This window comes from Nelumbo nucifera, chromosome 3, assembly GCF_055504915.1.
Source record: "Nelumbo nucifera cultivar China Antique chromosome 3, China Antique-T2T, whole genome shotgun sequence".
Classification (NCBI taxonomy): Eukaryota; Viridiplantae; Streptophyta; class Magnoliopsida; order Proteales; family Nelumbonaceae; genus Nelumbo; species Nelumbo nucifera.
Window position 1 is genome coordinate 53778735 of NC_142651.1, and position 22660 is coordinate 53801394.

The window sequence follows — 22660 nt, forward strand, 5'->3', positions numbered from 1 at the left end:
CTAAATTAACATAGTTAACTTAGGAACTCAATTTGCTTAATTAACTAATTTATTTTCATCAATTACCTTATTTACTTATCGCTTATTTTACTTAATTTACTTTTTTACCTTAATTAGCTTTGGTTATTTAAAAACTCTATTTACTTATCTTATTTTACTTAATTGACTTAATCAATTGTTTAATTTACATAGTTGGCTTAATTATTAGACAATGAATAAAATAATAAAGCATGCTTATGTGGCACTACTCAAGTCAAAAAATTTGAAAAATTACAAACCACTTTAGACCCTAAAGTTTGAAATTGCCACTTTAGATATTAAAAATCTATTGATTAAAAAATTAATTTACTAATTTTATCATGATTGTAATGATCTTTTAAGTAAATTATAATTTTAAGAAATTAGAGTCATTAAATTAATAATAGTAAATAATTAAGAGTAAATTAACAATAATGATAAAGGGGTCTATGATGGCATGGCAACAAATAATTAGTCGTTAAATTAATAATAATTAAGAGTAAATTATCATTTAAGCACTAACTTAATTATCTTAGCTAATAGTGAATTAACAATCACTTAATTTAGTCAATTAACTTAGTAAACTTAGTAAACCAATTTGCTAAATTAAACTAACTTATTTAATTTTTTAATTACTTTATTATTTCTTACTTTACTTAATTAATAGTAACTTAATTTACTTATTTACCTTAATTAACTTTGTTTATTTAAAAACTCTATTTACTTAGTTTAAGTTACTTAATTGACTTAATTTACATAATTGGATTAATTATTTTAATTAGTGTAATTTATTTAATTTAGTCAATTAACTTTATACCATTATAGACCCTTGAAGTATTTTCAAACTTTAGGGTCTAAAGTGGCTTGTAAATTTGAAAACTTTTTAACTTGAGTAGTGTCACATTGTTTTATTTATTATCTAATGGAACCATTGACGACGTTTCCAATGTTGCCCTTTTTTGGCTTAACATGGCTTTTTCCATTAGAATTTGAGGGTGAAAACAGCCCTTTTCAAACTTCAAAGTCTAAAATGGCCCTTTTTCAAAGTTAAAATAGAGTCAGAAAAACTGAAAAAGTGTTGAAATCCGAAAGCTCGATGGGATTTTGTCAAACTTTTCAAACTTCTAAGTCTAAAATGGCCCTTTTTCAGTTGTAAACACTTACATTAATGATGATGCCACAGAACAATTAATGAATACTAAACAGTCTAAATAGTGAAATTTAACATAGAAAGCTACCATATTTTGGGGTGAGAATGTTAAGAGTGTTATCAAATGATCAATGATCATGGTTTTCAAAACCGGACCAGACCGGACGGTCGGACCGGAAAATCGGGAACCGGTCACTTGATTGGTTCCGTTTCCCCAAAACCGTTGATTTTGGTCAGCAAACCGATGAACCGGCTGATTAACCGTTCGAACGGTTTTGACCATTTTCCAACTTTTCTTATTTTTTTGTCAGAATGGGCTGGCCGTTCGGATCGAACGGTCAAACCGTTTGAACCGGTAACCGAACCCTTGACCGGTTCGTTTTTAAAACCATGTCAATGATAGCTGTTCAAATTGGGTATCCTAACTTTGAAGTATTCAAATCTTAACAAATGCTCCACCTGAGCCTGCCCAAGTTGCAGCTAAGGGTGTCAATGGACCAGTTTTGGATTGACCCCGTCCAGTCTAAAATTCCTTTTGCCTTATGTCAACCTAACCAAGCAGTCGACTCAGTGCTGACATGGGAAAAACTTATTGAGCTCCTCAACCCATTCCTATTTTAGATATTTTGTTATAATAGCATACTTTTGTTTTTCATTTTTCCTAGTAGTTTAGTTGCAACTTCTTACGATGAAGGCTCTGCTATTGTTAGAAAATAACAGTTTGGTCCTCGAAACTTTTCTTAATAGCCATGTGCCTGAACTGAATGACATTGCTTTGTTTTTAGTGAACAAGTTGTTAAGAAAGCTGAAGCTGAACTTGGATTGATTGCTAATACCCTCAAATATTTTATTATTTAAAATATTGCTAAAAGACAAAGCAATATGTCATATTTCAGTTCAGCTATTTCCACTGTTATCAAACATCCCCAAGGCATAGTTTGGAAATAATAAAAATACAAATATTTAGAATGCATAGGGGATTTGTTCCTGAATAATAAATCCCCTATGCATTCTATGTGGCTGGGACATGCTGTGAGGAGCAAATCTGGACTCATGTAGAGTGCAAAATCTTGTACCCAAGATATATTTTAAGCATTAAATCCAATTTGGCACCCAATCTGAACTAACCAAATGCACAAAGGAGATTACACATAGTCTTGCCTGTCCTTCTGTACAGCCTTTAAGTACATTATTTCACATTAAAAGACTAGGCTCCTGTTGCCAACATTTATCAAGATTACCTGCTTCTTCTTGTTCCAGACTTACTTTACAACCCCACAAACAATTTCAGTCATCTGAATCCATCTCACGAAATGGTAATGGAACTGTCTTCACTGCCCTGAATTTGCCTACATTGTTCAAATGCTCATTCTCCAATCTGTTCAGTCATGGAAAATTGATGTTTCAGGAATGGCCCTATATTTCTTACTAGAAAAGGAATGTATATAAATCTTATGTTTCAACTGTATATGGCTTAACTTCCAAGTGTGCAAAGTACAATTAGTTCTGTGTATTCCAAAAGAAAAAAGGCAAAGTACCTGTAGAAATTCCAATGCCCACGTCGTATTACTTCAAGTGAAGCCAAGAAAAAATCTAGCAGCCGAGACTCAACAGTATGCAAGTTAAAGTGCATAACGGTCTCCACCCAAACAAGTCTTAGAACCAGATTTAAGGCCTAGAGTTCAATAAAGTGTTGTTTAGGAATTATAGTGCAGCCTGAGAAGAGATAAACACTGAAGTCTTACTGAGGTAAAGAGAACTCACAATGGAAACATAGTAGATGCACTTATTCTTTAAGATCAGATCATCTCTAAGCCAGGGATTTTTGGATTTTCGGTTGAGAAGCCCCCAATCCTTGATGAAATCCCAATATAACTGATAAACAGTTGCTATTGAAGAAGTAATTATGACCATAACCAGCCACAGTTGAGTAGGCTGCATGGCAAATGTTAGCCTGGCACCAGCTGCCAGCATGGCAGAAACATACTTCCCCAAGTTAGCCAAATGGTTGACATCTCCTTCATCGAGCCATCTTCTAAAACACTTGTAAATACATCAATTTACCAAATGTTAGTCATGGTAGTTGAGAGTCAATAAGATTTCTTCTATTGTAATAAAGAATCAATAGAATTGAGAATATATATTCTTTCAACTTGAAAATTTTTCAGTTTCTCTTAAATTTTCAAATATTTATTAACCCTTCTACATTGAATTTGGAATTTTGGATGATCTTGGTAACCGCAATGTCACTCTATGTTTGATGTTTAGGCTCAGTTTGTTTGATGTTTGAATTGCATTTGCATAGGAGTGCAAATAGGTTGAGTGTAAATTCTGGTTTGCTTTTTGATGATCCACAATCCGGCGGGCCAAATTTCCCTTCATCACTTTTGATTCAGATTTCACTGTGTCTTATTTGTTTAAGAGAAGTAAAATGAAGTAGTCCCCACCTAACAGCTTAAACTTTTAGGTTGAATGGTTCCTTGATAAGGTATCAGAGCCTTATAATTAATTAAATTTCACAAGGAATGAGTGGGCCAATGCTTATCAATGCTTCAAGCCTGATGGGTTTTTGTGTGAGGGAGTGTGTTAGAGAATTAAAACCTATTTAGGTTCCTTGACAAGATTACTATAAGAACAATCAAAATAGAATTAAGTTCTTTTATATGCACTTATGTCCTCATGTAGTAAATAGTAATGCTTTCAGTTTAAAACACTAGGAATTTAGGGTTCCATACTAAGTTGTTAAACCAGAGGCCATATTACATTACAATATGCAATACATAGATGTAGGAACATGTGAAATTGTGAATAACAGCTTCTTAATATACCTGCATAGCACGCCAGTAGTATGGCAGAAATGAGACAACATAAGCAAGCTCCTTGTAAAGCTTACTAGAGTTGCAGGTATGGTACCGGTGAGCTTTGAAGCTTCCTGCAAGAAAGTAGCAGGCTGTAGACTCCATGTGTCTTAGCAATGGAATCTGAAGACAAAAGAAAGAAATGCTTACCCATTAGAGAAGCAAAATAAGGAAACAAAAGCATCTTTCAAACACACTTCTATGATTTGTACTGATACACTTTTTGTTGTAATTTATTAATTTGTTAGGCTAAACAAGTTTACAGATTCAAATAAGCTCTGAGCTTATAGTGTGGAAGATTACCTGGCTAGTTAATTGGTCAGCCATGAAGAAGTCTACCATCACAACCTGGAATTTGCATGTTGTGAATCAGAAGATGCTTAGTTTCTAGACCTTAGAGCATTTTGTAGATTCAAAGGCATGATTGGCCAGAAAGAAAGGGAAATTGATTAAATGAAAATGAAAAATATCTGTACCTTATAAAATGGAGAGCATATGATGTTACGCATAACTCGGATAAAGCAGTATCGAGTTGAGCGGTAGAAAATGTTGAATGGACATATAAGCAATCCTATGTAAAACTGAAAATGGAATTGGAAAGTTATACACAGGCTCAAATGTTTCTCTGTATACATTATATGTAGAATATAAGCAATCCTAAGTCTAAGAGATATGTATTTCTCTCTATACATTTTATGTGGAATATAGCTAAAGGAGTCAGATAAGTCCAATGCAAATGTTTCTTCAATAATGGAGCATATAACCACAAGGTCATGAATTTAAGTTCAGAGAAAAATGAAGAAAGAATAACATCTCTCTGACACAGTAAGTGAGATGTGTATTGTTAGAGGGAACATGTTTTGGGAAGTAATATTCCATCAGGATGAACAGACTCCATTTTTCCAGGATCAGACAACAAAATTCCATTCAACGCATGTCTGGGCTCTAAAGGTTACAAGAACAGGACTTAGTCTAATGAGTTAGACTGATTCAAGTGTTATTCAACTTAGCAAAGCATTGTCCCAGCAACTATTCTATGTCTGTTGCAGGAATCCAATCTATATTCTACTCATTATTTGAAAATTCTCAAATGTTAATAGTTTAAATTCTCATTCAATTTGAACTACCATAATGGATTCCTTAACTGAACTGAACTCAACTAAGCCTTAACCCAAGTACATGGGTTGTCTACATGTATCCTGTTCTGCCACTCCACTGTTTAGTGCTATATCCATTGTTAGATTATGCTCAAACCATTTCTACATTTCTAACTACTATAATCCATGTCCTTATTGACCTGCCCCTATCATATGATATGCTGGCTGCAAATTGTATACTAGTAATAATAACTTCCCTTGCAATTGAAGTCTGTAAACTATGACTGCTCAAGTTATCTAACTAGAACTGAAGAACTGATATTTAACAAAATGAAAGCAAGCATTAAGAACTTTCAAGTGGTTAAATCTCACCAGAAGGAGAACCCCGGGGATTGCATCGACTTGTTGTGGCAAAAACCCATTGGATCTCAAAAGGAGGTGGATGACCATGGCTGCCACAACTGTTGTCATAAAGGAGGTGCAGATCAAGAAGGCATCTCTGTACTTGAGAGCTGTGCTGGGTGGAAATTCAAATATGAAATTGTAGTTGATCCTAGTGCTCCTCCACATGAATAGGTTGCACCCATACATAAACAAGTGCAAACTAAGCAGGGCAAACATGCTACACAAAATCAATAGCAATCTGTTAGTACTAAACCCAATTTTAGAACAATTTGTTGCTACTTTTCCACCTTTAGTTAGTTTGTTATATTTTTCTAAGGAACCCTTTATTGTTCCTCATTCATATTTTTAGTGAGTGAGCCTATAAGATTGAATAGAAATTTCGTAAGAATTAAGCTTTAGAAAATGATTTTTGTGCATACCAATTAATAAAACAAGTGTTTGAGGACGATGGGAGTTTTTTAATAAAAAATCATGAAATTTCATTTCAATGATTATTTCATAATGTTTGAATAAGTATGAGATATGAGAAATAAATGATGATATATAACTAATATTTATATAAAAATAAATAAATAAAAAAACAAACCTTCCTCATAGATAGCTTTACAATCATAGTGGTATCCAGTTTTACCATAAGTCAAAATTAAAGAAAAAAGTGCAACACACGAGTGAGAAGATTTTGAACAACCTAACCAACCCCATCCAAACCCATCTGAGCCCATCACATTTTATGTTGGGTTTAGCCTATGTGAGGTTTGGGTTGGCAAACTTGGGCTTTCACCATAATCTGGGTCTGGTCTAAAGGCCCATGCAAAGTGTTAGGCTTGGATTCACCCTACCTGAACCAACCTATTCAATTTATGCCCCTACTTTATTAGGTAGAGATAAGAGGGGCTCAAAGTGATTTAAGAGGAAAGAAAGTGGGATCTAATGGGGAAGGGGAAAGGGTACAAATATTAGGGAGGGGGAAGTTAAAAGGATTTTATTGGTTAGAGAGAGAGAGTCATGATGGGGTTTCCACTTTCCAGAGAGAATGAATACTTGAGAGGTTTGTGATTTTCTTTTTTATATTTTCATTTTAAAAATAAATAACCCACCAGTGTGAAAAGGGTGAAATGAAGGAACTCCACGTGAGCATTGAGGTCTTATGACTTCCAGCATTTAAACTTGACAAATGCCATGGATCGAGGTATTAAAAAAAGAGAGAAAAAAAGTAAGCAAAATAACCCCAATAATCAATCAGTTACATTATTGTAAATTTGTTGTTGTTGGATTTGAAAACACCCCTATTTGATTAAGAGTGCAAACCCCTAAGGCTCAGTTTGGAAGGAGTACAAATATAAATATGTATAGTACAAATACATATAAAATAACATAAAATATAAGGATTTGCACTCTACATATTTGTATTTGTAGCCTAATTGTTTGTCAAGAGGTACATACACACCTTTCCATATTATGGTATTGTTTGGTATTATTGCCACTTTTACTTAAACAGTTGGTCAATATAAAAATTTATCAGACAGGAAAGTCATTATACTACAAAAGTCTTAACCTTTAGGCTATGTTTGGTTTGAAGGAAAAGATAAGGAAGGGAAAGGTAAGGAAACCCTTACAAATCAAGCATAGCCTTAAATTAAAATTGTGGATACATATACATACATATGCATATAGACACACATACATACAAATGGATGTATGTGTACAAATTATATATAGACACTATACACATGTATGCAAATATGAATATAATGTTGGGTTTAGGTTAGCTTGGGTTTGGTTTCTTGATGCTTCAACCCTAACTCGACCTTCAACCCAACGCAACCATTTAACTTTTTTTTTGGGTTTGGACTAACCTGGTCCAAGTTGCATGTTGTATGCCTGCTCATCATCATCATCATCATCATCATCATCATCTAGGTTTGAGCTTGAGGTAATCTATCATCCTATCGTGTACATGCCCTGAGAGAATGACATCTAACCTCACATTGGGAATTCTCCCATACTTGTATGTTATTGAGACATGTTCCCTATGGTTGGATGTGATGCTCCCAAGGTATCTACACGCGGACGCGCCTTTTGCTTTCAGGAGATCCCATCTAACAGTTTGGGTACCTGAGTTGAAGATTTTTCATGTATCGGGCTTGGGCCTCAGGCCGGGCCCATTTAGAATTTAACAAAAACTCAACTCAAACCCGCCTAAGTTGCACATCCCAGATTGAAATCAATAAAAGTCTATTTAATTTAAATAAATATATTATGTTTGAATTCACTATTCCCTAATTAATTAAATTGAATTTTGGAAAAAATTACTATTAAAATTAAAATCTAATATTTTATTAAAGCTATAATATAAAGAGAAATTACAAAAAACAAAAGATCTTGAGAAATTTCCCAAATTTTGGTACCTGAAAACCGGGTAAACGGTTTCCATGAATCCAGCTTCCGTTCTTGCCGAGAACATACCGGACAAGTGAGCCAAGATTGCGTATACACCGAATAGCGTAACAAAACAACCCGTGAAGAGGCCTGTAACAACATCCAGCTGATCATCAGGCTTGGTATAATCTAACCCAATAATGCATATTTTTCTTCTTCTTTCTCACCTTTGATCATACAAAATGAAAACTCCCAACGATCTCGATGGACCCACAATTCGTGCATCAGAACCGTCCATCAATACGTAGAAGAGAGAGCCAATAGCGGTCAAAAGTTAACAAAAGTCTGGTTATTTGTTCGGGTCGGGGTGTAGGTCAATCGGGTTCGGGTTAAAACATGCAAAACCCGATTTGACATCGCTAAGCAAGCGTAGTAAGTATCACTATCAGGGTTGACTAGGCCCGCATGATCAGGGTGGGTGTAAGGCCTTTTAAAGTGAGAAGTACCAACAAAAAAAAGTCAGCAGCAGCTGTTAGAGACAAGCTGAAGCACAATTGAATTTGCTTGTAGTCATACAATACGGTAAGCAAAAAACAACCCAATGCATCAACCCTGATCCGCCTAAAGAGATCGGGTCGGATCGATTAGGATTCTATGCTTGCACTATACTACCATACATAAGTAGCAATGCCATCCATTTTGGTGGCTTTACTTGCAAATGGGTTAGGGTTGGGCCCACAATCAGACTTCAAGAATTTCGACTGACTGCACTGAATTTGGGTCTATTTGACTTTTGAAGTATGCCAATCCGACCCGTTCCGACCCGACCCGAATGAACTATCACCCCCCATTGGAAAGTGGAATATGTCTTGGCTGTAGAGCACATGTTTTTTGGTGGTGCTGGTGCAGTTCAAAACCCACACTCCAACACGGTACATAACAGTACAACACATTGTGTGGTGTGGACTGTGGGGTGGTTCAATGATCAATGATCAATCAAGGTGGATTCAAGTGCAGTAGTGCACCTACAGGTCCACAACGATGTGGTTGAATCCACAGTAAATCAGATTTACCCCACACAACCAAACACCACCTAAGTACTTCATCTGTCAGAAAAGAAAAGGAATGAAAATAGGAAGCATGTGAGTCAGTGAGTGCAGTGAATCCATCCACGTCGAAGTATCCAAAAATGGGTTGTCTCTCCCTTTTATTAGTTATTAGTGTGTGGGCTTCTAAAGGACAACCAAACCGTTTGATACAGCACAGTGGTCAAAGGGATTCCATTTTCGAGTCAATTTTTAAAACTATACAAAAAGACAAAAATGATAAATCATTCAATTAAGCAATTTCAGCTATTATCAAGGTGGGGAGGAAGATTTTTCATTACCAACAAAGAAGGTGATCATGTGAGAATCCTTGTTCTGTTGGGGTTTGAGAAACTTCATTGCTCTTTTCCTGTCGTTGTTGGCGAAGTGCTGTGTGAAGATGGACTCCACTTCATCCGCCAGTCTTACCACCTTCACCCACACACACCCTCAGGTAAATAAATAATTCAATAAACTCTTCAATCATCCACTCAAATTGATCAGTAATTACCAAATGTTCATAATAAATTTGATAAAAAGGGTATAATTTCTTTTGTGTATATCCATGAATCTATGTTATAAATTATTTTTGCTTGAAAATCCAAAAAGAAACATGTCCTATTATACCGGGAAAATTTATGATGCCAAAAACACATGATATTGGAAGAGGTTTTACCAATCAAAACCCATCAGTGAATTTTGATAAATTCTATTTGATTGGTTAACATGTTTATGATACTGGTTGATTGGTCACAATTTTTTTAGATATCATGTATTTTTGGTATCATAATCGATAACTCAACCAAATTAAGGATCATGACCCTCTTATTTAAATTCAAAACTTTGAAGAATATTCACCACGAGGATGTGCTTGATTTGACAGAAAATAAGAGAGAAATAGAAATTAATACAAATACATACAAAATAATACAAAATATAAGAATTTGCACTCTATATATTTATATTTGTACTTCTTCCAAACTGAGCAGGGAAAAGAATTTGCAGTTTCGAGAGTGCAAATTCTAGTTTACTTTTGCTTTAGAGATTTGACTTTGTCCTATTTGCTTGTGAGAAATAAAATAGAAAATAAAATGAAGCGGTCTCCACTAAAAGAGAATGGAGATGGGAAGAAGAAAATTTGTTTATTTGGTAGGTAGGACTTAGGAGGCAAGATGATATGGCTCCCACTTTATATGAGAGAGAATTGAGGTAAGAAGAAAGTGGTATAATTTTTCTATTAGTTTTTTGAATGCAAAATATGCACATCTAGTAAATACAAATGAGAGACCAAAAGTATAAAGTTGTATTAATTAAGAGGGCAAATTATAATTACAAATAAATGGATGCAAAATCACATTTGCACTGCAAACAAATATAGCCTAATGCTCAGTTTGGAAGGAGTACAAATAAAAATATATACAGTACAAATATATACAAAATATAAAGTTTTGTACTCTACAAATTTATATTTATACTCCTTCCAAACTGATAAGCTAATGCTTAGTTTGGAAAGAATACAAATACAAATACATACAAAATAATATAAAATATAAAATTTTGTACTCTATATATTTATATTTATACTCCTTCCAAACTGAGCCTAAAGAATTTTGTGAAACTCCTTATTTTACAAACCGATTTAGATTATTTTGTACCGTCCTTAATTCATTTTTTATTTATTTATTGATAGTTATCCTTTATTCATTCTTTGTTCTTTGTATTGGTGTACAATAAGCATCCTTGCTTTCGTACCGATAGAAGCACCTGTCTGAGTTTAATTAGCTAAGGCATCTAAACTACACCATACCTTGTCGGAACTGATGAAATGTGATCTCTTCACCGCTTTCAGATAACTTTCAGAAGCTTGTTGGTTTGCCACCTATTCACATAATCATCCTTTTTGGAACAAAATCAAGAAGAAGGAGATTGACCCAGATATAAATCCCAACCAGTGGCCGGGTCGGTTCAACCGGTTTGACTATTATAGCTTGTTCATTTGCTTAAATCACTGGTTTTAGTATTTTTCAATTTAAAACAGAACTAGCTTAATAGCTTATCATCCGGTTTTCACCCAGTTGCAACACTGGGTCAACCGGTCCATGGGTTGGGTTGGTCTAGCTTTTATATATTATTGTTCTTGTGTGGTAATTTGGTGTTGATGAATTCAGCTTACCTTGTCGAACTTCTTAAGTATCTTTGTAAAAGCCACCATATTCAATGAGCTGCCAATAAACAGAGCAAAAGATCTTTCATAAGCCTCTAAATTTAGATGGATAAAAGTACAGACAATGTAAAATGGCATCAACCCGAACCCAACTCGAGTTAAAGTATTGAAAGCATAACCCGACCCTACGACCGAACCTGATGCTGTAGGGCCGGGTCAGGCCAGGTTTACATGTAACCCGACCCATTGACACCCTACAGTTAAAGGACAGAAAAGTCGTTTACCAGAGAACCTGAAACTCTATCAGACTTTAAATGACAATTCTACCCTTAACGTGCAACTTAATCCTACCACCTCTCATGGTGCTTGCATTACCAAATTAAGACAATATAGCTTTCAGTTATTATCATCTATACGGTTAAGGATCTCCCATCGTCACCTGTAAGTTTTCAGTAGAGTCAGTCCTTTGTAGAGCTCCACGAAAGCTCCTCTGATAATCTTTTCTGCACACTGGATCTTCTTCCTGTTAATGGAGTCTCCCGCGCTTTCCTTTTTAGGGTTATTTACAAGATCCTCCCAAAGCATCGACGTGACCGCCGTTATTGTTCTCGTCGGAGTTGTCGCCGGAATATCGACCCTTATTGCCATCTTTGTCTTCCCTTTCTTTGTCTTTGTTGGAGCAGGCGAGCCCGCCATAAGATTCACGCCATTCCTCTCCAACGCTGCAAGCATGTCGTTGGTTGCTGCAGGCGTCTCATCGGGCAGAGTCTCGTCGGTTTCGGTATAAATTTCTGTGCAATATCAAATATTAGCTTAGTTAGTCATCAATTCCTTCTCCAGATATATTAGATTAACAAGATGGTCAAGAGCAAGAAAGCAAACCTGAATGATGGGAGCTTCGGACGGACGAAGAGTTGGAACGAGGAAGTGCTCCGGCATCCAACCTCGACTGAAGATTCTTCCGGCGACGTTCATGAATTATTTGTTTCAGCTCAAGAAGTATTTGGAGCTGTTTGTTGAGGATTTCTCCTCTCTCTACAAATTCACTCTCTTTGCTTCTGTAGAACTGGTTCACTTTGTTAAGTTCTTCATCCAACCTGCTAAAGAACTCCTTCACCTGTTCTCCACGCCCCAGAATAGAAAACAACAGCAATAAACAGTCTGAGATGGGCTCTAGAATCAATACTTGTTGTTCTCTCTGGAGATTCTTTTGAACTAATTATTTCCTTTCATACTAAAATCAAGAAATCCATTAGAGTAGAAATTAAAGAAATTACAGAAAAAAAAAAGAAAATAAAAGTTACCTCATCTTCCTCTGAAAACAACTGAACAAGCTCGGTTTCGTAGAGATCTTCCTCGTCACCTCCGCTGTTTCTGCTTCTCACCTACATGCAGTTAAAAAAATAGTATATTATATTTTTAATTAATTGAATTTAATTCCCAACTGATGATTGTCATATTCTGTTCTTTCAGTTACAATGATTTCGTGATACCAACGGCTTACATCTCTATCTCCAATCTTCATATCGCAAGATAGCAGCGAGATCATAAAACTGAAAAACTTTACTTCGAAAACTTTGCTGGGACCCGACGACATTTCTTACTTTCCGGGAACTTTAAGGTTGAAAACTAGGGGACTAGATTCTGAACCAGTTAATGAATCTCCCCGAAAATGATCACCGGAGATTCTCCTTTTCGGCGAAAAGATGGGATTGAATCGTAAGATATATATGTTAAAAAAAAGGAATTGTAAGATATATACTTAAATATATGTAACGGGGAATGCGACGGAGTTTCTGGACTCACTAAGTCGACACGTAAACGAAATCGAGAGAACCTGACAGAAAATTAAAAACAGCTGAGAAAGAAGATGGGAAACGTAAATCAGACATGGAAAATCCATGTCATCGTGATGTCTCACAGAAAACTGGAAAAAGGAAGAGGAAACAGAAGAACGAAAACAAGCTCGAAATAAACTTCTGTTATTTTTCTGTTTGCAACTTCCAAAAAGAAAAACTTGCCGGAAAACTGACTCCATTACCGGAAATCTGATAAAAGCTATCGACCCATATGCCTGGGTCTCAAGGAGTGAACTTCACCAGTAACTTAGAGCACGTCACCAGAAACCCAACAAAGAACTAAAAAATTTCAAATAAAAAAATCTGTGAATTACAAAAAAAGCAGGAACGAAAGATGAAAAATTGAAAACTGAAACATAAAGAAAAAAAGAATATATTTTGAATAATCCATCACTCTATTACCCTGGCTACGTGGTTTCTACCTGAATTATCTCGGTTTGGACACCACCACTGCGAAACCTGGTGGTGATTTTATTTGCAATGCTGCGAATGGGGTTCAAGAGCGAGGACCCAAATTCATGTTTGTATTGGGTTTCTTCTGGGTTTCTGGAAATCTTAAGCTTAATCTCCTTCACGTTTTTCTTTAGTTGCCGGTAATTCACGAACGCATCTTTCCACTCGGGAATCAATTGAGCCTCAAGATCCTTCGAAAATTTCACCATTCTGTTTTTAATTTTGAAGAAAAACGAAAAGAAAGAAGAAGATGAATAGAGGGCGAAGCAGATTTCTCTCTTTTCTGGTTTGTACATAGAGATAGCTATAGACAATATAAAGGGAGACAATGCAGATTTCTCTCTTTTCTGGACCCACCACTGACTGAAAGATAATAGTTTGGAAAAGTACTGACTAATGCAGATTTCTGAATTACAATAAACATTCAAAATGTCAAAAAGAATTGGCATCGATTCCGACCTGGCTGAAAGATAGTTCGGAAAAGCACTGACAGGTCTAATGCAGATTTCTCCCAAGATAGTTTAAGAGGATTACGGAGAGACTTTTAGAGAGGGAAAGAGAGAGACTCATAGGGAAAAATATTTTCCATTAACGGTATTGATAATTAAAAAAAGACCGTCTTACCCAAGGGGTGCTCACGGTTCGGTTAACTGAATCGTGGGTATTTTTTGGACCGAACTGGTAGGACCGGTCTTTTGAAAACCGGTAATCAGAACTGAACCGAAATTAGTCGATTAGCCATCGGTTCAGTTTGCTGGTTTTTCGATTTTTTAGTTTTAACAATGTATGTTATAAAAATATATATAAATATATAATAAAAATAAAAATAAATAATATATAATATATTATAAATATATATAATTATATATAATATATATTTATTAATTTATAATATATAAAATATAAGATATATATAATATACATAAATATATAGAAATATATATATATATATCGGTCGGTTCGGTTAATCGTCAATTTTTTATATTAATTAATCGAAACCAAACCGGTACCTTCAGTTTTTTAAAAACATCGAATCGAAATCAAATCGACCAATTCAGTTAACCAGTTTTTTGGTTTAGTTTCAGTCGATTTAGTTTTTCCGTTTTTTTTTGCTCACCTCTTCTTACACTCCCTTTGGGTTGTAAGAAGATTTTGGTTGAACAGGGAAGGATGGATGGCATGGAATCGAAGTGCAAATATTCACTCTATTATTTGTTTGTAAAAGAGAAAACTGTGGAATGCCAATATTGGTTGAATTGACTGGTTGAACCGGTTAACTCTCACATGGCCAAAATTTCTGGTTCATTTGATCATTGAACCGCTTGTCTACAAAAACCCTTGGCTTCACCGACGACATGGTGATAGCCAACTGTAAACCATTTGACCTTATCACTGTGTCACAAGGTAGATATTAATTATTTTTCTTATTTTGTATTTTTAGCTATTCTCGTCCATGGCCAAAATTTCTGGTTTATTTGATCATTGAACCGCTTGTCTACAAAAACCTTGGCTTCACCGATGACATGGTGATAGCCAACTGTAAACCATTTGATCTTATCACTGCGTCACAAGGTAGATATAAATTATTTTTCTTATTTTGTATTTTTAGCTATTTTCCTCCATATTTCTTTTTTAAAATAAATGACTCAGAAATTGAACCGTTTTTACTTCTTAGCCATGGGTCAACGGATGGTCAGACTGTGACACATATTTGTCTTGGGTTCGGTACAAGCACATAGCTATATGTAAGTATGTATATGTATAGGTATAAATATGTATTATATCAATTAAATAATGTATAATATGTTTTACATATATATTGTTTATATTAAGTTTGATTTATATTTATATTTTAGTTTTTAATTTTTATAAATAAAAAAAATAAAAATTGAGATTTGAGGGAAAATAGCATTTCTTTTGCAAAAGTTTCTAGGCTTCAAGGTCCTGGAATGCACAACTTTCGAAAAATTATCCAAAATGAAAAAAGATAACTCTAATTGGACAATCAAGTACAAAGTTGTGGCCTTAGAAAGTTTCAATATGTTGTAATTTGTAACCCCTGACTTGGTGACTAGGTTGAATGGATCAATGGTTCAACCACCTTGGTTGGTGAGTCTCTAATCAAGTCAACATTTTTTGACCAATTTGTGGGTTTTAGGAAAATAAAACCTAGAAAAGGGGCTAGGTGATGGTTCAGACGGTTCGATTGTTTGGATCAATGGCGGGTAGAAATCATTGTTTCATCATTGATAAAAAAATAATTCTTATTTTGCTCAATAAGATAAATATATAATAACAATGATATGCCCAATTTTCTACAAATATTCTGTATCATATTATATGTTGACCAATTTGACCTTAATGATTGAATTGCTGACAGACCCGGATGGAAAAGCAATTCCACTTTTGGTTGATTTTAAAAGGGAATATTTATAAAGGGTTTGGCTATGATATGAAAAAGATATGATATTAAAAAAATGACGGACCAATAAATTAAATCATAAATATGATGAATCAGGTGTTATTTATTAAAATTCATGATTAGATTTTGATTGGTCAAAACTCTTTCGATACCATATTTTTTCTTGGCTTGGGTATTATCAATTTTTCCATTTTTTTTTATCTCCTACAACTTAAGTGGGATTCATTCAATACTAACCGTCATCCTATTTTAACTCAACCGCCTACGAGATTACAACTCAAAACAGTTCATGATCATGCACATACATTGTTCATGTCACGTGTGCCCTTTGCTTGCACGTGACACTCTCTTGTAACCTTTTCCTTTCAAGTTTCAACTTTTATTAATTTGTGGATTATGGCTATGTTTGGTGAGAGTGCAGAAAAATGTATACATTGATGTAAATGCAAACTTGATCAAAAGAGGAATTGGTGCTGACTTGTAACTTACCAATTCGATATAATTTATACCGATTCCAACCTACCCAACAACTTAGCCAAGAAAGGAATCCCACATTAAGATTTTAGACGCAACCAGTAATGCATTTTGTATTTAAGAATAATTTCAAACTACATTGTTAGCGTCCTCAAAAAACGGAATGATAAAATAGGATTCATGTATTGGGATCTGTTTCTCACAGAACGCTCTTTACACCAATCTCACAGCCACACCCCACTGTGTATTGGGAACATACATTTCCCATGAATAATATCAAATGTGTATGGGAGATGTTCCCGATGTATGGTTGGAACATGCTATGAGATTGGTGTGGAGAGCGCTCCCTAAAGAGCAGGTTCAGACTCACTGGTTTCACCATCCAAAATAAAATTCACTGATGATGTACTGAAAAAAGGACCATTACCCAATGTTGGTTCCCACTATCTGGGACTCTTGGGATGTGTAGTTAGGTTAACTACGGTCCTAACCTTTGGCAATTTTTTGGGAAAAGTCCTCTGCAGCTCACTGCAGAATTCTGAATTACAGCCCCTCATCCCCTGTATGGTGGAGCTAAAGAATTCTGAGCTGGGCTAATCAATCATTCTCCTTTTGTTTTTTTTTTTCCTAAAATATCTGGCTCAAACTTGAACCTATATTCTCAAGATTTTACCCTTACATACAAATATCTTAAATTAACACATTCAATTGACTACATGTTTGGGCATTTAAATCATTGTTAATCATTACCTATACTACTCCTAAGAACCAATCCATGGTATTTATTTGGCTCTATAGAAGATGTTCCATGCTTCAGCTATATTTGGTTTGAAAGAAATTCATAAGAGAGAAACATAAAGTTCGTGGAAAAGTTATTAAGACAATTTGTTTCTCTCTTAGTTGCTGTCGAACCAAATATATAGCCTAAGGGGATCCAGTTTGGCTGAAATATTTCCAACGACATCATAATCATTCAGCCGGAAATTGCCCGCTGGAATTTTACCAGATATTTCTTTCTTTTAATATTTTGGCATATAATTAACCATATAAGTGTTTTTTTTTTCAATAATCTAGGGGGTTTTCTCCATTGTGAATATTTTCTTTTTCTCTTGTGATTTTCGAAAACTTTGAAACAACACCCGGTTAAAAATAAATTTATATATTATTGAAACAAAAACAGGGAAATCATATATTCTTGGTTGTGATCTTGTTTTTCAAAATTGGAACACAAATTAAAGCATGTTCTTGAGTTTATACTTTATAGTTCAAAAATGCATTTTCTTATAATGGTATGGTATTGCGTTTCATAAAATATACAATGTTCAGATAGAGATCTGATTGAATAGGTGTTTGCTCACACTTTTTTTTTTCAATTAATTTTTGTTAATTTACTGGGTCGAAATCAATTCAAATATGGCCTATATTAGCATTTAGAAGATTTTTTTGGTGTGTGTACCATGCATCAAATAGTAGCCCACATTAGCCTTTATACAGAAATAAAAGTATAAAACCATGTTTGTCTTAATTTGAAAACTTTTTTTTTGATGGTATAAAAAACAAGAATGTTTTCATTTTGTTTTGTTATTTGACAAAACCCCCTTATGGGGTGTATCAATATGTATGAATTTTATCATGAAACAAAAAGCAACAGCCACATTAGCAAAATCAATATAATTTTGGGATTTTTGGCTCTAACAACCTCTGTCCTTTGCAAAAAGGTTACTTTTTGCATAATCCTTTAAATAGTGAATAAAATAATAGGAAATGCTGATGCAACATTGTTAAACTCAAAAAACTGAAAAATTGCAAGTGGGTCCTATTGAATAAAATAAAAACTATTTAATGTATAATTAATAGATGTTAAAAATAATATATAAGTGGGTCCCACTTGAAATTATAGGTGGGTCCCACTTGAACTCTCTTCTTTTCAGAGAAAAATAAAAGGTGGGACCCACCTCTCTCTCCCTCTATCTCTCTCTTGTCTTCCCCCTCCTTTCCACTTGCCACTGCCGCTACATCTCTCAACAACGGCAGTTAACACCCCCTAGTATTTTTTTTTTGAAAAATAAATTTACTTAAAATAAATAAAAATTTTAAATTATAAATAATGTTTTGATATATATAATCGGGGTTGGGGTTGGGGTGGGGCAGGGACCTCAATCCCCATCCCCGACCCTAACCCCGATTAGGGATTCCTATTAATCCCCGTCCCCATCCTCGACCCTAACCCCGATTGGGGATACCTATTAATCCCCGTCCCCTTCCCCGCCGCACCAAAACAATACCCATCCCCGACCCGATGGAGTCGGGGAAGTCGGGTCCCTGTCAGGGATGGGGAAAATTGTCATCCCTATTTGTACTTATTCTTTCATCTAGAGTAAAACATCTTGCGTGGTACCACTCACATCTAATAGGGTGAGGGATCCATCCAACACCTCATCCACCCATTTATCCTATTGACCATGGACTAGGGCTTGGCGGGTGATTGGAGATTATAGCAATTCCTCTACGATTTCTAACAAATCTTTGAGACCTCTAAGTCCATCACACAATGATTCTATGGTGCCCTTGAGAAGGGGTGGCCATGAGTCGAGCCTTTCACGAGCTATTTGAGCTCCGCTTGACTCAGTTTAAACTGAATTTCGAGCCGAATTCGAGCACAATATATAGGCTCATTTTCTAATCGAGTCGAGCTTGAGCCTAATGAAGTTCGACTCGTGAGGATTGCAAGGCTTGTATTAGATAAATCATTTTTATTATATATATAGATACTAAGGGTGTTCATAAGTTGGGTTGGATTGGTTTGAGTCATTTTTTTCAACCGACCCAACCTAGTTTGTTTACTTATTGACTAAACCGAAACCGACTGACCCTGAAGCAAAATCGACCTAAACATGAAGGGTCAGTTTGGGTTGATTTATCGGTTTAGTTGGTTTTTATATATATTTTAAACTAAAATATCTATTTATATTTAAGTTTATTTCTTTTTAGTTTTTATGCAAAACCAAAATATATATTTAAATGATTAGTTTTTTAAGCAAAATTGATTTTTTGTCAATATATCTTTAAATTTAATATAGAACTGTATTATACTTGTGTTGGCTTTATGTTTTTTAGTTTTTATCATAAATAACCATTTTTTTCAAAGTTCAAACAGAACACAAATAAAATATATCAACATTTAACATATACGGTAGGGACTAATTATGTATGTATGTATGTATAATAGTAAATGATTTTTAAAATTCTTAATTTTTTGTCTAAAAAATAAAAAAATAATTTTATACATATAATTTTTATTTTTCAAGAAAAAAACTTGGCTTATAGTCGAACTCAAGCGGAGCCGAGCTCGAGCTTAAGTCTCTAGCTCGAATCGAGTTCGAGCTTGATACTATTCCTACGAGCCGAGCTCGAATAGCCAAGTATGCGACTCCACTCGATCCACCCCTACTTCCAGGAGGTGATGGTAAGGAGGAAACCCCTATTCCCTAGACCTCTCAATTCATTCAACTTATTTTCAATCCTTAACATTAGGGAAAGAGACACAAAGGGACAACTAGCAGAGCAAACATGGCACGAACTTTTTGGGAATCACATATGACACAACCATTTTGCTTTCTTGACTCAAGGACAAATCTAAATATTTGAAATTGTCAATGAGCGATAAATCTTCTTTGTGGGCGGCTCTTATATGTACATCAACTTTCTTAGAGCAATCATAAAAAAGCTAGTTCCCCTAGCAAACAAGATGAGATGAAGGTCATTTCCCTGTATCTGCTTGTTGTCCTTGGCAGAAACCTCTAACCCTCCACCGGTGACCCTAATAGCATCCTCGAATAAGTTGGGGCTGAAGTAGAGGATGATAGATTAGAGCTCTTTAGTGAAATAAAGAGGAAGGACATCATAGAGCTAATTGCCTTTGCTAGGGCAAAATTGTCTTTGATTCTTTTTGGCAGTGGTATTTCTGTTACGTTGTCGTTGTTTCTGCAAGCACTGGTATTGGAAATGTTGCTGCTGCACTTGCTGCGGCTGAGTCAAAGGGCATGTTCGTTTGCTCTGAAATCTGACATCTGAAAGTGCAATAATTACATTAAGAGGTATATTGGTATTGGTGAATTTTTCTTTCCTCTGAACTCTAAATGCAGAGAATGTTGTTCTGAATTCTGAATTCTAAATTATGAAAATTGTCATATATTTATTTTGATCCCATATATGAGAGTTTTTGTTTGTCTTTTTGGGGGTATCATTGGAAAACAAAAAGTTGTATGATTACACTTTAAGAGATAAGAGATAAGAGGAAACAAACAACCATTTTTCTCGTAAAGTTAAAAGATTTCTTTTAAGAGATAAGAGTTAAGAGGAAACGAACAAGCTCGAAGAAGGAAGAGAAAGTTGAAGATAAGGAAGATTCTAATGTGGACATGGGCTTCAATTTGTTCGATTAAGGAATTATGGTTGTTAAATTTCTGTTCCTTGGTAGGTATTAGAATTCCAACCACGCCTAATTGTTGTTTTATAGTTGGTCAAGTTTTGAATTATTTTTGTTTCATGTCACGAAAAAAAAAGAGCAACCATCAAAAAGTAAAGAGAACTAAGATGGACCAGATGAGGAGAGGATTAGGGGGGGGAATGTTAATTGCCACTGTTGAGAGTTGTAGCCATGGTGGCAGGTTAAAAGGAAGGAGAAGACGATGGGGGGATGGGGAGAGAGAGAGAGAGAGGTGGGATCCACTTATTATTTTCTTTGAAAAGAGGAAAGTTCAAGTGGGATCCACTTATATATTATTTTCAACATTTATTAATTATACATTAAATAGTTTTTTATTTTATTTAATGGGATCCACTTGCAATATTTTAGTTTTTTGAGTTTAACAGTGCTATATCAGCATTTCTTATTATTTTATTCATTATTTAACAGATTGTGCACCATGTTAGTAACATCGTGCGTTTTGGGGTTAACGGTGGTTTTTTTTTTTTTTTTTTTAAGTATAAGGTCTAAATTGACCTATCAGATTGTAAAAGGGCAAAAGTGGTCTTTTCGCGAAGTACAGAGGTTGTCAGAGCCAAAAACCCTATAATTTTGTTTATGTGATTGTTGTTTTTGTTTTGAAAAACAAAATCATATATATTGACAAACACTCTTTTTGTTTCCCATATTTTAGAGCTTTAATTAGGAGATCAAAGACATTTCTCAATAAACTTGTGATAATAGTTAATCTTGCAAATTATTAAAACAATTGAATTTATAACTTTTTGTTAAATTATCTCCCATCAACTATAGGAGGGAACCTAACTCCTTTTTGTGCTTTTCTCCCGAGTTTTTAAAAGAAAATCTATTACTACCTTTTCCTCTCACCTCCTTTTTTAAGTTTGGTTGTAAAGAAGAGAAGAAAAAGAAAAAAGAACATAAAGGACTACATATGTCATATGTCACACATCTATCAAATAGGTTTCAGCTTCCACCTTTGAAGTTGTGATTCAAAGAGGTACTTCCGGCATTATGATAACTCAAACGAAGCATGCCTTTGAATCTTTTTTTCAGTGACCAAAGCATTCATTCCACCAAGGCTTGTCCCTCTCCTCCACACCCACCCAAAAAAAGTTCTTCACTAGTTTCACACTTTGGTGATGGTGGCGATCCATATATATAGGAGTCATTCTGACACAGCCTATTATTACATATTGTCACCTATTTAACAAATAGTGTGCCACTTCATGCATTATCCTTGAATGCATCAAGGTTTTTGAGTTTATTTTGACTCCTTGAATGAAGGATGCAAGGTCCTTCCAAGCACCCAAGTGAAAGGACAGCAATGTACTAGGGCTTGATTTTCAACCTGATGATACCATGTCTGTCAGTGGAATGCTTGGAAGGACACTTATCCCACTCATATCCCACTCATGGAGTGAAAACTTTTCTACAACTTTATCAACTTCCTTTATTCTAGTTGGGATTGAAACCCTCAATATATATATATATATATATTCTTGTTTCATGGTTCATTAATTATTTGCAATTCTTATAGCAATCATATGCTATGAGAAACCTTAATTACTCAGGCTGCATTGGTATTGTGGGAGTGGAATTGTATTTAAGTTCTATGTCTGCAAATGCCACAAGGTCACCCTAATTCAAATGCAACCTTATAGTTGGATTTATAAGAACAACCTAGCATAAATGAAAATGCAAGTCAAATAAAATCATCATCATCATCCAAGCCTTGTCCCAATTACATAAACCCTATTTTGTCATTTCTTCCTATTTAATGTCATATCCATTATTAAACTTAAACTAT

The 22660-nt window shown here is 34.8% G+C and overlaps 1 protein-coding gene across 4 annotated transcripts; it reads right to left on the reverse strand.

Moving 5' to 3' along the window:
- Positions 1–2224: 2224 nt before the first annotated feature.
- On the reverse strand, positions 2225–13766 carry LOC104600927 (phosphate transporter PHO1-like). Of its 4 annotated transcripts, XM_088901309.1 has the most exons (16): positions 13438–13766; positions 12461–12541; positions 12039–12273; positions 11596–11947; positions 11166–11214; positions 10800–10871; positions 9295–9424; positions 7937–8057; positions 6626–6694; positions 5496–5745; positions 4503–4607; positions 4330–4374; positions 3997–4149; positions 2933–3211; positions 2707–2843; positions 2225–2546 (listed from the first exon to the last, which is right to left on the reverse strand). In XM_088901309.1, the coding sequence occupies exons 1-16, from the start codon at positions 13762–13764 to the stop codon at positions 2456–2458; spliced, it is 2496 nt and encodes an 831-aa protein (XP_088757435.1). In that variant the 5' UTR covers positions 13765–13766; the 3' UTR covers positions 2225–2455. The 4 variants fall into 4 exon arrangements, with proteins under 4 accessions (XP_088757435.1, XP_088757436.1, XP_010262399.2 ...); XM_088901310.1 differs by lacking the exon at positions 10800–10871; XM_010264097.3 differs by lacking the exon at positions 6626–6694 and having other exon boundaries at positions 13438–13765.
- Between the last annotated feature and the right edge of the window lie 8894 nt (positions 13767–22660).

Excerpts from the sequence above, each read along its gene's own strand:
- LOC104600927 (XM_088901309.1), bottom strand. The coding sequence starts at position 13,764 with ATGTACAAACCAGAAAAGAGAGAAATCTGCTTCGCCCTCTATTCATCT. Across the intron at positions 4,608-5,495 it reads TCCCCGGGGTTCTCCTTCTG|TTTTACATAGGATTGCTTAT; the intron begins GTGAGATTTAAC and ends TTCCATTTTCAG. Across the intron at positions 4,375-4,502 it reads TATGCTCTCCATTTTATAAG|GTTGTGATGGTAGACTTCTT; the intron begins GTACAGATATTT and ends TGCAAATTCCAG.